This window comes from Rhinatrema bivittatum, unplaced genomic scaffold (assembly GCF_901001135.1).
Source record: "Rhinatrema bivittatum unplaced genomic scaffold, aRhiBiv1.1, whole genome shotgun sequence".
Classification (NCBI taxonomy): Eukaryota; Metazoa; Chordata; class Amphibia; order Gymnophiona; family Rhinatrematidae; genus Rhinatrema; species Rhinatrema bivittatum.
The window spans coordinates 1,952-17,927 of record NW_021821319.1 but is presented as its reverse complement, the minus strand read 5'-3'; the positions used below and the strand labels follow the sequence as shown (position 1 = coordinate 17,927).

General features: G+C 48.0%; 1 protein-coding gene across 1 annotated transcript in view; it reads left to right on the top strand.

The window, feature by feature from the left end:
* The window catches only part of LOC115082592 (DDB1- and CUL4-associated factor 10-like), a gene marked incomplete at its 5' end in the record, with an annotated part of 80,422 nt that extends 65,063 nt beyond the window's left edge, over positions 1-15,359 (top strand). The window contains 1 exon segment of the mRNA XM_029586809.1: positions 14,240-15,359. Within this exon segment, the coding sequence (XP_029442669.1) occupies positions 14,240-14,608 (369 nt within the window).
* Between the last annotated feature and the right edge of the window lie 617 nt (positions 15,360-15,976).

The window sequence follows — 15,976 nt, the reverse complement described above, 5'->3', positions numbered from 1 at the left end:
TAATAAAGAAATTAACAATGCCAAGAAAACTTACTTTGCTAAGAAAATTTCAGATGCCAATGGCAATCCTAGTACTCTTTTTCAACATCGTAAAATCTTTAACTATGGCAAACCCTAACAATCTCACCATTTACGATTCTACTATATGTAATAAAATAGCTACTTATTTTAAATCTAAGGTTGATACGATATGAATTTCAACGTTTGCCATATCCCACTTTTAAGACTCCCCTGACTGCAGTTAACTGGTCTAAATTCTCACCTATGAACAGAATCCTCCATCCTAAACATAATTCAGAAACAGAAAATTTCTAAGTCACCTATAAATCCTTGTTCTGGCACTCTTTTTAAAACAATAGCTCCGAATACAGGCTGATACAGTACAGTGCATGCCGACAGAGCGCACTGTTAACCTGCCCTTGGACTCGCGTTTTCCCTTACCCCTTATTCAGTAAGGGGCGGAAAACGCGCGTCCAACCCGCGGCACCTAATAGCGCCCTCAACATGCAAATGCATGTTGATGGCCCTATTACGTATGCCCGCGCGATACAGCACCGGGACCGGCACCGGGAAAGTGCACAGAAAAGCAGTAAAAACTGCTTTTCTGTGCACCCTCCGACTTAATACCAGGGCGATATTAAGTCGGAGGTCCCGAAGAGTAAAAAAAAGTAAAAAGAAAAAAAATTTTTAAATGGGCCGGCGGCTGTCTGGCCGAAAACCGGACGCTCAATTTTGCCGGCGTCCGGTTTCCGAGCCCGTGGCTGTCAGCGGGCTCGAGAACAGACACCGGCAAAATTGAGCATCGGCTGTCAAACCTGCTGACAGCTGCCGCTCCGGGTCAAAAGGAGGCGCTAGGGACGCGCTAGTGTCCCTAGCGCCTCCTTTTGCCCATTTCTATCTACCGCACCACCTAATTTAAATACAGAATCACGTGCACAGGCGAGTGGGCGTTCGTCCGCTCTCCCGCGGACTTTACTGAATCGGCCCGTTAGTAGTTTTCTATGTGATCTGGTTAATCATTCTCTTCAGAAAGGACATTATCCCGACAGCCTGAAAAAACTGCTATTCTTCCCATACTAAAGAACAAATCTAAAAATCCCCTAGACATCAATCTCAGACCCATTGCGCTATTACCTTCCTTAGCAAAGCTAATTGAATCAGTGGTTTTACACCAACTTTCCAACTTCCTTGCTGACTACATATTTTGCACTCAGGTCAGCACAGCTTTCGAAAGGGACATTCTACTGAGACACTCCTGTTTTGAGACACTATTCCGCGGCTTTGACTCTAACACTGACTTCATTCTAGTTTTCTTGGACATATCAGCAGTGTTTGACACTCTAGACCACCAGATCCTTTTATCGGGCCTAAAATCCATAGGCATTAATGCGACTGTCTTAAATTGGTTTGTCTTTCTTATCAAATCGTTCTCAACAAATTTATGTTCAAAACCAATTATCTGATCAATACACAATCTCCACTGAGGTACCCCAAGGGTCTTCATTATCCCCAATTCTTTTCAACATCTATCTATTGCCATTATGCCATATTCTTGCTGCACTAAACATTCAATTTAGAATCTACACGGACGATATCCAATTCCTAGTTCCCTACAATATTTCCTGGCAAGTCACTTTATCAACAATAACATATCTAACTACAATTAACATCTGGCTTTCACACAATCGTCTAAAATTAATCCTGCTAAAACAGAGCTACTATATCTAACTTACGTCTCCAGTTCTACAATAGGTCCTCCATCTTATCTCCTTTTCAATGGAATTTCTATCCTGATTCGTAACTGCAAGCAGCCTAGGTATAATGATAAATTCAGACCTATCAATGGCGCAACACATTTCTGCCATTACAAAAAAATCTTTTTATAAACTCCATCTTCTAAAAAGTCTACGCTCCCTTTTGTTCTTACAAGACTTCCGCACGTTCCTGCAATCTTTAATATTCTCGGGTCTAGATTATTGCAACGCGCTATATATGGGCCTACCTGATTCTACAATCCACCCGCTACAACTAGTACAAAACACAGCCGCCCGTATTCTTTCAGGAATTTCTCGTAGAAAACCATACTACTCCAGTTCTATACTCTCTCCATTGGCTTCCCATAAAATCTAGAATCCAATACAAAGTCCTGACAATCATCCATGCTCTTATCCATAACATCTCATCAACCTGGTTATGCACATCTCTTCGCATTTACAAACCTGTCAGACAGTTGTTGAGATCATTATCAAAAAATCTTTTAGACTTACCTACTATTAGATTAGCAAGACTAGACATAACCTGCAAAAGAGCCTTTTCTGTGGCAGGCCCCGCTTTGTGGAATTCATTACCAGATTTTCTCTGACTCATACCTTCTACACAACAATTTAAGAAATCTTTAAAAACCTACCTATTTCAAAAATCATTTAACATTCCCCTGACAACCTGATCATAAAGTCTCCCCCCTCCCTGGTCCTTCCAAGCCTATTTTTCACTCACTACACCACTTACATACCCCTACATCCCTGCTCTCCCCATTACTACTTCAGGTTAATGTGAGTTGTGGCACTTTTGTAATGTACCTAAAACAGAGTTCTGTTTTTGTTGTTCGCTAGACACATTGAATTTTTGTCTATTTTATTGTTTTAATTTAAACAGATTATGTATGTTTTAAAATGTAAACTGTTTTGACTAATTTTTTAATTGTAAAAGCGGTATACAAACACTTTTAAATAAATAGACTCATGTTTAGACTTTTATGTTAGGTGCTCAGTGCTGGAAATCAACACTGAGCACCTAACTTCACTTCTCTGACCTGGACCCTCTCACTTTTAAGGCACTTAAATTTAGGGGCTGAGCGAGAACTTTTTCTGTTAGCCAGATCCAGTTTCATAACTCTCAAATTTAGGTCTATATATGAGTCTAGAATAAATCCATTAAAATACAATATCCATATATATCATGCCAATCATATTAATTTATTTTTAACATTTTTCTATACCGAACTTCATGACAAGCTTCATATCAGGCCGGTTTACATCAAACTTGGGGTTAACTTAACAAAAACCATATAACAAGAAGGCCGAGGCGCAGGTACAAATAACAGGGATATTAAACTTGGGGGCTAGAGTAGCCAGGAAATTAAGGACAGAAAGAACTGGAGAATGAACAAGAATAAATGAACAATGGTTAGGTCTGACATTTAGTCTGGAGGGCTATGTGAAAGCAGAACTGTTGCCCTGTTAGGCTTCGGGGAAGGCTTGGACGAAAAGCCAAGTCTTGAGTTTCTTTCTGAATGTAATCAGGCAGGGTTCCAGTACCATATGTTCCCTGTATGTACCTGGATCAGTCCAGACAGTGGGTTATGTCCCCAATCCAGCAGATGGAGTCAGTCAAAGCTTTGAGGGGGCGTCACCATGAGTACTACTACTACCCCCTCTGCAGGAGTTCAGTATCTTCTGACTCCAGCAGATGCGAGTAGTGAATCCGGGTTGCTCCCGATTACCTTAGGCATTTCTTGTATTTCTTGTACTTCTTATCTGAATTTGTTTTCTCTCTGCCTACTTCTTTTGGATCAAGTTTGTTTAAAAAAAAAAAAAAAAGGTTAGAGGGTTCTAATTGGGAGGCGTGGCTTCCCTCTGTGTTTGTTTGCTCTCTCCTTCTTCTCTCATTGCGAGCGGGGTAAGTGCAGTGTTTTTGCTTTTTCCCTGCAGCTTTTCTTCGTCGGAGGGGCTCGCGGAGGCCAGTAGGACCGGCCTCTCCGCGTTCTCCTCCCTTGCCCGCGGCCATTTTCGCGGCTCCTCGTGGGCTGCGGAGGCAGGCAGGGAGATCGTCGTTGGCGGGTCGCGCGGCCAGGAAGGCCCCCCCGCGGTGCCGCTTCGTTTTCGGCGGTTGTGCAGGCCGTCCGGGCCCCCCCGCAGCGGCGCTCCCTCTCTCTCGGCCCCCCCCCCCCCCCCCGAGGCTCTGCCGGGTGGTTTTTGTCCTGCCGGGGCTGTTCTTGCTGACGGCTCCGATGCCGCGGCCAGCGCGCTGCTCGGCCTGCGGCGAGCCCGGCTCGCGGATTTCGAGGAGGGCATCTGTGCGAGGTGCCTCCCCGGGGGGAAGGCACCTCGCGGCCCCTCAACGATTTCCCTCGTCGGCAGGCTTGCCCGGGGCGTGGGCCGGCCCCTCCCCCATTCCTGGCGGGAACGGCGGCCATCTTACATGCTATGCGCCCTGAAGGGGAACAGGCGCTGGGGGCCGGGGATGCTGAGGACTCTCCTCCACTCTTGCTTCCTGAATCGGACCCGGAGACAGTCCCGCAGGGGCAGGGTTCCCCGGGGCCCCCCCCCTCGGAGACCCCCTCGGGTAGACCGGGGTTTTCCCCGGAGTTTATCCTTTTGATGCACACCGCATATCTGCAGGGCCTTGATGCTCCCACGGGACCTCCTCCAAACAAGATACCGCGGCCCTCGCTACCTCCCCCGGCCCCCCCCGCTCCGGCGGGCGTGGGGGCCCCCCTACCCCCCCGCTCGCGCCCGGCTCCCGGTGGGCTCGGGGCAGCGGGCACAGGACCAGGTTCCCCTGGATCGGACCCGGACCCGGGTCAAGGGGACTCCACTTCCGAGGGGATGATCCGCGCACGCTGCGTCTGTTCCAGCGGGAAGAGCTGGATGACCTACTCCCACAAATTATTAAGGAGTTGGACCTCGATCCACCGCCGGAGCCGCCCGCTCCCGTAGCGCCCGCTGTGGTCACTTCCTCAAAGAAGGGGGATCCGGTCTTGGCAGCCCTGAGGCCGAGAGCTCGGGCTTTTCCCATTCATGAGTCTTTTCTTCAGCTCCTCACCAGGGAATGGGATGCCCCGGAAGCTTCCTTAAGGGCAGCCGGGCCATGGAGAAGCTGTATCCGCTGCCGGAAGATTTTCTAGATCTCATCAAGGTACCTAAAGTGGACTCCGCGGTGACAGCGGTCACGAAGAGGACGACCATCCCAGTGACGGGGGGAGCGGCCTTGAGACACGCAAGATCGCAAGTTGGAAGTCTTCCTCAAGCGGGTCTTCGAGGTCTCCGCGGTAGGGTTGCGGGCGGTGATGTGTAGTTCGCTGGCACAGCGGGCCAGCCTTCTCTGGGTGCAACAGCTGCTCACCTCTCAGGTTCTACTGGCCGGGGAGGCCGCCCAGGCGGATAGGCTGGAAGCTGCGGTTGCGTATGGGGCTGACGCCTCCTATGACCTGTTTCGGGTCCTCGCCCGCACCATGGCCTCGGTGGTAGCGGCACGCCGACTCCTATGGCTCCACAACTGGGCGGCGGACACGTCCTCCAAGTCGAGTCTGGGCTCCCTGCCATTCAGGGGCAAGTTTCTGTCGGGGAGGATCTGGATCAAATCATCAAGTCGCTGGGGGAAACGCGGTTCATCGCCTGCCGGAAGACAGATATCGCTCCACCAGGGCGTTTTCGTCCTCTCGGACCAGAGCCAGGGCGCAACGGCGCTACCGAACTACAGACCGGCGGCAGCCAGGTCCTCGCCCCCAGGTCTCAACCCTGGTCTCGCTCCTTTCGCGGGCGCCGCCCCCGCGTCCCGCTCCCACAGCTGGACAGCCCTCTCCCAAGTCCTCACAATGATGTTCAGCTCGCCCACTCCGCCGTCCCCAGGATCGGGGGGCGGCTGGCGTTCTTCTACGAGGAGTGGGCGCGGATCACCTCGGACCAGTGGGTCTTGGATACCATCGGACAAGGTTACGCGTTGGAATTTGTCCGCGCTCCAAAGGGACGGTTCATATTCTCCCCTTGCGGCTCGGACACCAAGCGAAGGGCGGTGCAGTTGACCCTGGACAGACTTTGGGAGATAGGCGCCATTGCGCCCGTGCCCTTCGGAGAGGTGGGCTCGGGCCATTATTCCATCTACTTCGTGTACCAAAGAAGGACGGATCCTACCGCCCATCCTGGACTTGAAGGAAGTCAACAAATCACTCCGGGTAGTTCGGTTCCGCATGGAAACGCTGCGGTCAGTGATCGCGGCGGTGCATCGGGGGAATTCCTGGCCTCCTTGGACCTGACGGAGGCCTACCTCCACATCCCCATTCGCCGGGAGCATCATTGTCTTCTACGGTTCAAGATCCTGGATCAACATTTCCAGTTTGTGGCTCTCCCGTTCGGGCTGGCAACGGCGCCGCGCACTTTCACCAAGATCATGGTGGTGGTAGCGGCTGCCTTGCGGAAGGAGGGGATTCTAGTTCATCCTTACCTGGACGATTGGCTCATCCGAGCGAAGTCTTTTCGCCATGGACAGGCGGCTGTGGCCAGAGTCATAGAGTTTCTGCAGTCCCTGGGATGGGTGGTGAACTTCTCCAAGAGCTCCCTGGTACCCTCGCAGCGCTTGGATTTCTTGGGGGCGACCTTCGACACCCGTCTCGGGCGGTTTTCCTACGTCAGGACAAGGCGCAGCCCTGCGGGCACATACAACGGTTCTCTGCGTTATCGGTTCCCACCTCCTGGGACTATCTGCAGCTCCTGGGGTGATGGGTTCCACCATCGACATGGTCCCTTGGGCATTTGCGCACCTCAGGCCTCTACAGAGAGCGCTTCTATCCCGTTGGAAACCGCTTTCGCAGGACTATCAGGTGCTCCTCCCTCTGCCGCAGTTTGCCAGGAACAGTCTAACCTGGTGGATGGATCCGGAGAATTTGGCCCGCGGCATGTCTCTCGATCTGCCAAATTGGGTCGTGGTAACCACCGACGCCAGTCTCGTAGGCTGGGGAGCGGTCTGCGACCGCAGCGCCACGCAGGGGACGTCCGCGGAGGAATCGAAGTGGTCCATCAATCGTCTGGAGACCAGAGCGGTCAGACTAGCGCTCCAGCACTTCCTGCCACTCCTTCGGAACCGGGAGGTCAGGATCTTATCGGACAACGCGACGACGGTGGCCTATATCAACCGACAGGGCGGCACCCAGTCCGCAGGTCGCGCTCGAGGCAGAGATGCTGATGCAGTGGGCGGAGCGGCATCTGGCCGCCTGGCGGCCTCGCACATCGCGGGCGTGGACAACGTACAGGCGGATTTCCTCAGCCGTCAGCTTTGGATCCCGGGAATGGTCCCTCTCCGAGGCAATGCAGCTGCTCGTCCGGCGGTGGGGATCCCCCCACCTGGATCTCATGGCGTCCGCACGAAACACCAAGGCCCCCGGTTCTTCAGCCGCCGGAGAGAGCGAGGAGCGGAGGGCGTGGACGCTCTCGTGCTCCCGTGGCCGACCAACCTGCTTCTATACGCGTTTCCGCCGTGGCCACTGGTGGGAAGACTACTCCGCCGCGTAGAGGCCCACAGGGACCTGTGATCTTCTCGCTCCGGAGTGGCCAAGACGACCTTGGTTTGCGGACCTGCTCCAACTGGTGATCGACGGACCCATCCGTCTGGGACATCTCCCCCGCCTCCTTCACCAAGGCCCGGTATTTTTCGACCAGGCAGAACTCTTCTGTCTTGCGGCCTGGCTTTTGAGAGGCACCGCCTTCGGCGCCGGGGCTACCAGGAGGCGGTAGTGTCAGCTGCTGCGTTCTCGAAAGACTTCGACGTCGGTGGCCTACGTGCGAGTCTGGAAGGTGTTCGAGCTGTGGTGTGCCGGACTGAACACGAGTCCCACTGAGGCTTCGGTTCCTCAGATCCTTCAGTTTCTGCAAGCGGGGGTGGACAAGGGGCTTGCCTACAACTCACTCCGGGTTCAGGTGGCCGCCCTTGGTTCGCTCCTGCGGGACGGGGGTTCTCTGCTACACACCCGGATATTCTTCGTTTTCTCAAGGGTGTCAAGCACTTGCGACCGCCGTTGCGGAATCCTTGTCCCTCCTGGAGTCTCAACCTGGTGCTACGGGCCATGTCGGGACCTCCGTTTGAACCACTGCGGAATGCGACGCTCAAGGATCTCACTCTTAAGACGGTGTTTCTGGTGGCTATCTGCTCCGCTCGGCGCATCTCGGAGCTGCAGGCCCTGTCGTGCAGAGAGCCCTATCTCCGTTTCTCGGATTCCGGGGTTTCGATTCGCACTGTTCCCTCCTTTCTTCCGAAGGTGGTGTCCGCGTTCCATGTGAATCAGACGGTGGAACTTCCTTCCTTCTCTCTTCGGAGCCGAGGTCTCTCCGACTACTGGACTCAAGCGCACCCTGCGCCTCTATCTGGAGGCTACGAATGATTTCCGGACTTCTGACCATCTCTTCGTCCTCTGGTCCGGCCCTCGGAAGGGATCTCAGGCCTCGAAGACGACCATTGCCAGATGGTTGAAGGCTGGCATTGCCGCTTCTACATTGGGGTGGGGCGGACTCCCCCGCCCGGTATTGTAGCGCATTCTACACGTTCTCAGGCGGCCTCTTGGGCGGAGACTCGCTCGGTCTCCTCTCAAGAAATCTGTAGAGCGGCCACCTGGAAATCGTTACACACGTTCTCGAGACACTATCGTCTACACCTTGCTTCTTCGGTCTTTGGACACTTTGGGAGCAGGTTTTACGAGCGGGTCTCGCAGGACCCCACCCGGTTTAGGGAAGCTTGGGTACATCCCACTGTCTGGACTGATCCAGGTACGTACAGGGAAAAGAAAATTATTACTTACCTGCTAATTTTCGTTCCTGTAGTACCATGGATCAGTCCAGACGCCCACCGCATTTGGGTCCTAATCCTGCTCGACTGTTTTTTCCTCTATGGGACGGTAGTGCTTTCTGTCTCTCACGATTTCTCAGTTTTCACTGTTTGTCACAGTTCCGTTTTGGGGTTGGCACGCTGACCTCCCGTCCTCCCACCCGTTGGTGGGACGGGCACGGTTTTGTTGCTTACGTTATGCGGCTTATTGTTGCCGTTACTTTAAACTTGATCCAATTTGGGGGTTCTTTGTTTACTCGGGCTTTGATATATTCTACTGAACTCCTGCAGAGGGGTAGTAGTACTCTGGTGACGCCCCCTCAAAGCTTTGACTGACTCCATCTGCTGGATTGGGGACATAACCCACTGTCTGGACTGATCCATGGTACTACAGGAACGAAAATTAGCAGGTAAGTAATAATTTTCTTATTAAACGCTAACCAGTGCCTGTCACTTCATTCTGTTTAGTGGATGGGCAGACTGATGAGCTGTATGGTCTTTATCTACTGTCATTTTCTATGTTTCGTGTTCTGCCTCTTTGGTCTGTCTGACTGTAAGCTTGAGTTTTCAGGTGTTAACTATGCAGTAGTATAAGAAATATTCCCACCCTAAATATGGAAATTGCTTAAATGCCTGGATCATCACTTTTATTGATGACATCAGACTTATCAATATCTTTTCTTATCTTGTTTAATTTGCTTTTATATTTTAGCGTGGAAGTTATGGCCATTTACTTTGACAAAATGCCCCCTAATTTGACCTCTAAGTGAAAAATTCCATTTTCTGACAGTGTAATAAGAGCATAAGATTTGCCGGACTGGGTGAGACCAAAGATCCATCAAGCCCAGTATCCTGTTTCTAACCATTGCCAAACCAGGTGACAAGTACCTGGCAGGATCCCAAGGGGTAGATTCCAAGATGTTTATCCCAAGAATAAGCAGTGGATTTCTGCAACTCTACCTTAATAATGCTTAATGCACTTTTCCTCCAGGAACTTGTCCAAATCTTTTTTAAACGCAGCTACACTAATAGCTTTCACCACATCCTCTGGCAACAAATTCCAGAGCTTAATTATGCGTGAGTAAAAAAATATATATTTTTTTCTTATTAGTTTTAAATGTATTACCTAGTAACTTCAGTGTGTGTCCCCTGCTCTTCGTACTTTTCGAAAGAGTAAATAACTGATTGTTTGCTCATTCCACTCTACTTGTTATTTTATAGACCTCTATCATATTTATTTTTTGTTTATATGCCGTCATTCCATGTGTGAAGCACTAGTTCCTGAACATACCCAAATCAGTCCAGACACGTAGGTTTAATTCATCCAGCCCTATCAGCAGATGGAGGAGGGGACAAAAACTTTGGGCACTGTCACATATACGAGAATGCCACCTGTAGACCTTCAGTATTTCTTTACCTCCAGCAGATGGTAGAGGTGCTAAACCTGCAGTCCTGACTGAATTTGGATATTGTGAGGAATTTTGCTCCCGAGGTGCCAGGTTCCTGCGAAGGGCCATCCCTCGGGTCGAGGCGGGCGATCGGTGGGGAGGGGGGCGGGGGTTGGACACCCCTGCCAAGTCTCAGCCCATGTTCCCGGGGTCACTGACCACCAGGGCTCTGGTTCTCTCAGTGGGGTCCGAAGCCCCTCCGCCTGCCTGTGGGATTAAGGGAAGTATACACTCATTTTTTTTCTTTGTTTAGCTAGTTCTGTTCTCTAGCTTAAAAAACCAAACAAAAAACCCCCACAAAGGTTTGTTTTGCTTCAGAGTCCCAGCAGCAGCAGCAGCTCTGAGAGGCTGAGCTGTCGCCCGGCGAGATTGTCGGGGGCGGGCTCCAAGGCAGTTAGGCAGTGCAGGGGGATCAGGAGTGGTGCCGGCCATCTTGGAGGGTGGTCCCAGCCGGGGAAAGTGCCTCCTAATTCTTTTTAAGTGCCACATCGACTGCGTGGGTTAAATTTGCTGCTGTGGTGCGCTCTCTTCCTTCTCCAGCAGCGACTGCGTGGTTCGCCCCCCACCCCCGCTTTTATGCGCTACTATTTTTAAGATGACAGACAGTGGAGGCCTGTTGGGCCTGCGGAGTTTGGTCAGCCTACCTTGATTCCCTTTCCCTCTATATGGGCTGTGCAGGAGGGGGAGAGGGGGCTTCTTTAAGCGCCCAAAGTTGCGGTGAGCTTTGCGGGCCGCGGCAGTCAGGGGGGCTGCATGGGGTTACACGATGTTAGGTTACATATTAGGAGCTACCACCCAGGTAAAAGATCTAGGCATCTTAGTGGATAAAACTTTAAAATCGTCGCTCAGTGTGCTGCAGCAATCAAAAAAGCAAACAGTGTTGGGAATTATTAGAAAGGGAATGGTTAATAAAACGGAAAATGTCATAATGCCTCTGTATCGCTCCATGGTAAGAACATAAGAACATGCCATACTGGGTCAGACCAAGGGTCCATCAAGCCCAGCATCCTGTTTCCAACAGTGGCCAATCCAGGCCATACGAACCTGGCAAGTACCCAAAAACTAAGTCTATTCCATGTTACCGTTGCTAGTAATAGCAGTGGCTATTTTCTAAGTCAACCTTGAATACTGTGTACAATTCTGGTCGCCGCATCTCAAAAAAGATATAGTTGTGATGGAGAAGGTACAGAGAAGGACAACCAAAATGATAAAGGGGATGGAACAGCTCCCCTATGAGGAAAGGCTGAAGAGGTTAGGGCTGTTCAGCTTGGAGAAGAGACGGCTGAGGGGGATATGATAGGTCTTTAAGATCATGAGGGTCTTGAACGAGTAGATGTGACTCGGTTATTTACACTTTCAAATAATAGAAGGATAGGGGACATTCCATGAAGTTAGCAAGTAACATTTAAGACTAATCGGAGAAAATTCTTTTTCACTCAACGCACAATAAAGCTCTGGAATTTGTTGCCAGAGGATGTGGTTGGTGCAGTTAGTGTAGCTGGGTTCAAAAAAGGTTTGGATAAGTTCTTGGAGGAGAAGTCCATTAATGGCTATTAATCAAGTTTACTTAGGGAATAGTCCACTGCTATTAATTGCATCAGTAGCATGAGATCTTCTTAGTGTTTGGGTACTTGCCAGGTTCTTGTGGCCTGGTTTGGCCTCTTGGAAACAGGATGCTGGGCTTGATGGACCCTTGGTCTGATCCAGCATGGCAATTTCTTATGTTCTTATATCCTACCTTCTCCCTTCCCCTTCCCCAAGCAAAGAATTTACCTCCCACTCTTTCCCCTACTCCTCCAAGTCCCTGATTCTCCTTCCCTCCAGCATATTAATATCCAAGATTTCTCAGTTATAAAAGCCCAAAAGGAACAAAGTAAGTTATACACACACAAGCAAGTTTGAAAACAAATGTGTTAATTATTTAAAATATACATTTAATATTCAAAATGATGCTAATTTATGCAAACATGCCATAGAATTTCAGAATCTTTGCTGCTAAGTTTAATTTGTGCTGTAGAATCGACCCCAGAACTGATGCATAAAATGCGGTCTGTTGACATAACTCTGAATTTCCTGAGATTTATTCATTAAGTTCCTTATTAATTTTGTAAATAAGTTAATCTTTACCAATTGAATTGAGTAAGCCCTGTCAAAACCAAATATGAAGGGTTTGTTTCTGTGATAATGTTCAATAATTTTCCATATGGATTACTCAAATGGAAGAAAAAGTTAGTCTCCATGATCTTTGAAGTGGAATACTACATTTCTTTGCCTAGGTGCTTCTTTTGCTATACTAGCAACTTTCTGTAGCTTTACAAGTAAATAATCATTTAACTTTGTGATGGTGAAGTTTTTGTGTGTCATAGTGGAGATGCAGGGGACAGGAAAGGAAAATTATAATCTGATAAAATGATAGACACTGTAAACTCACATTGAAAATTTTTACATCAGGATTTATTCCAAAAATGAAATATTATCTCTTCTCATGTGATACGTCGCTGGCAAAAACGGATGTTTGATTTCATCTGGTGTAGACGTCCTCTCTGTCTAGCGCGTCGGGTTTTATATCTCCCGAAATCGCAGAGAGGACTGGGGGTCCCCAATCTCCTTTGGTACTATAGGGCAGCCCAGTTGCGGGCCTTAATAGATATTCATCGTAACACGGAAATAAAGCAATGGGTGTCCATTGAACAAGCAATCTTAGGCCCAATGGCTTTACGGGCCATTTTTTGGCAACCACGGAACTCCTGGCAGCCAGTCAAGGACATACCATGGTCACTACAGGTCACTTTGAATATCTGGAAGCAGAGTGGTAGACAAGTAGTTGGGGACTATAATTACTTTTACCAAACGTCTCTTCTCTATACCAGGTATATCCTCCAGGTGACTGTTTGGAGGAAGGCGGGTGTTACCACAATTGGCCACATGAAGGCCCAAGGGTCGATCCTCTCCATGCAGGGCCTAATGGATATATCCTCATTCAGTTCAAAAGATTTTCTGGCATATGCTCAAGTAGTCCGCTTTATTCAGACTCTACAACGCACTAAAGTGTTGCAACCCAGTTGTTCGTTATTTGAATCTCTGGTGCAATATAGTGACAGAATAAAGGGGCCCATTTCTAAAATATATCATGCTCTCTACCCAGAGAAGCAAGAGATCAGCACGTTTGAGAGACAGTGGGCAGCGGATCTGGGAGAGCACTTGAGTTCTCAAACTTGGGAGGCTATATTATATTTTGCTAGGAAATGCTCAATTTCAGTTGGTCTGCGTGAAAATTGCTATAAGATGACATATAGATGGTATTTCACCCCAAATAAAATTCATAGGCTATATCCGGCGGCCTCGGACTTATGCTGGCGCAATTGTGGGAGTAAGGGAACTTACTTCCATATTTGGTGGACCTGTCTGAAAATCCAGACCCTTTGGGAGACTCTTCACTTGGTTGAGTGCCCTGTTTCATGTGCCTATTCAGGCTACTGCTATCACGGCCCTGCTGCATGTTTACCCAGATGACCTACATAAGTCCCAGCAGCGCTTCTGTTCTCATACTCTTATTGCCACTCGTACTTTGATTGCGACAAAGTGGAAAACAGAACAAGTACCGCAGTTGTCTGAGGTCATAGATAAACTTCATACATACTACAGGTTGGCCTCTCTAACAGCAGCTAAATATGGGAGAATGTCTTCGTTTACTAAATCTTGGAAACTGTTTATGGAATATATTTTTCAAATGTAATCTCATAATGGATTAAGTGATTACATGCTATTCGGGGAAATGTATTGATACACAACAATTTGGGCGATTAAGTATTGGGTATGTAAACTTTATGGTACGTAAGTGAGATACCATTACCTAGCATTAATGCTTCTGGATTCTGTAGTAGAGGAGCTATAGCTCCACTAAACTGGGGAGGGGGGGGGGGATTTTTGGGGATGTACTTTGTATTCTGTATTCATATTGCTATTGTAATAGCACTGTCATATTACAAGTTTAATAAAAGTATTAAATTTAAAAAAAAATGAAATTCATAGTGCAGGGTCCTCTTATATATCTTTATGGTTTATGTAGAAACCTGTAGACACAGAACAAGGCAAAAACCATAGAACCACTGTGAATGAATGAATGTAAACTAAAATATGCAGGCAAGTCTTGTGGGCACGATTGAATACAGTTTGTTTATCTTCCTGTTCCTCTTTAGTGGACTTGCGTCTATGAATTCCAGGAAGGTGTTCCAGTGCGCCCTGTCTCTCCTCGCTGCTCCCTTCGGTTGACTCATTATATTGAAGAAGCCAATGTAGGCCGGGGCTACATCAAAGAACTGTGCTTCAGTCCAGATGGCCGAATGATTTCCTCCCCATACGGCTATGGGATCCGTTTGTTGGGATTTGACACACAGTGTGCGGAACTTGTCGACTGTTTGCCCAAAGAAGCCAACCCCTTGCAAGAGATACGCTCCTTATATTCACACAGTGACGTAGTATTGACAACCAAGTTTTCTCCCACGCACTGTCAGATTGCCTCAGGGTGCCTTAGTGGACGTGTTTCTTTGTATCAGCCAAAATTTTAGGCATGTGACATCAATATGGGGAGGAGAGGAATGGAATTTCAAGACATTTTGATTTATAACTTCAGTTAAACTGAACACAGTTTCTTTTTGTTTTTTTAAATAAAAAAGGAAGAAAAGAAAAATGTCTCAAGAATACATTTGTAAATTTAGGCCAGATCTTATTTTGTGTTGCTGAAGATGGCAGCTCCAGTAGGTAGTCTAGCACTGTAAGGATCATGGTGCTGCACCTCCCCAGGTCAGACTCTGTCCTTTCTCTCTGCCTTCCACAGAAGCCTCAGCACCTGCCACCCTCTCCCCATTTGGTGATAATGGCACAAGACCTACTGTTTATCTTTTCTTCCTTGGCGGGTTTATTTTTCTTGTGACTATTAGCTACACTTTCTGGAAGTGGAAGAGGCTGTCACTTGTATCAGACATTCAGTGAAACAAACTCTTGCTGTAAGATATGAACTCTCCTCATCCCCGGATACCTTTTACTTTTTAATTCATACCTATTGCACCCAAAAGTATTTATTACACATACTGTTCTTCAATATTACAACACAAGAATTTGTGTCAGAAGATCTTTCCAGATAACTGAAAAAATATATTGAATTTGCCTTCACAATGTAATTTATCCTGCTTCTGTTATATTGACTAGAAGTGTTACTGCTTTATGTGATTATATTGCTTTTTGTGCGGCTAACTTTTATTTGGTTTCATTATTGTGTTTACATTGTGCCTATTAAAAAAAAAAAAAAACTGTGAGAAATTGTTCTAGATGGAGGAACTGCTGAATTTGTTCTTGGAATGACAAGCATGCATCCCATTTAGTATAGCAGTAGGGATGCCATGCAACAGTATAAAAATATGGATTCTGGTATTGCTACATGAATCACAGGTGTAAAAATCTGTATTTCTATACATCAGAATTATTAATGCACATATGGCAAAAGCCTGAATTTATAATTTTTATTGTGGCACTCAGTGCATGTCATTTGAAGTACAGAGTAAAGGGAATACACCACATTAACCACATCCTATGTGCTGATACTAAGAAAATTGCATTCTAAAGCATTCTGTTGGTCACTTTTAGATTTCTTATTACCTTTTTAAAATTAATAGTATTTCAAGCACATATATGCAGCTACCTATGGGGCAACACATTCCTTGTGTTCAGACTGCATGTCCGCATCCAAAAGAATGAATAATAATTTGAGCCCAATTTATTAAGGCTTTTTTCTTTTTCTGGGGCCGATGCAATAGCTTTTGTGGAAAGCGGGCGCTGACTTTTCAGCGCCCGCTTTCTTAGCACACATATGGCGCCCACAAGGGGGGCGCCATGCAATATGAAAATTAGGGGGTCGCGCTAGCGAGGAGGTGCTAGGG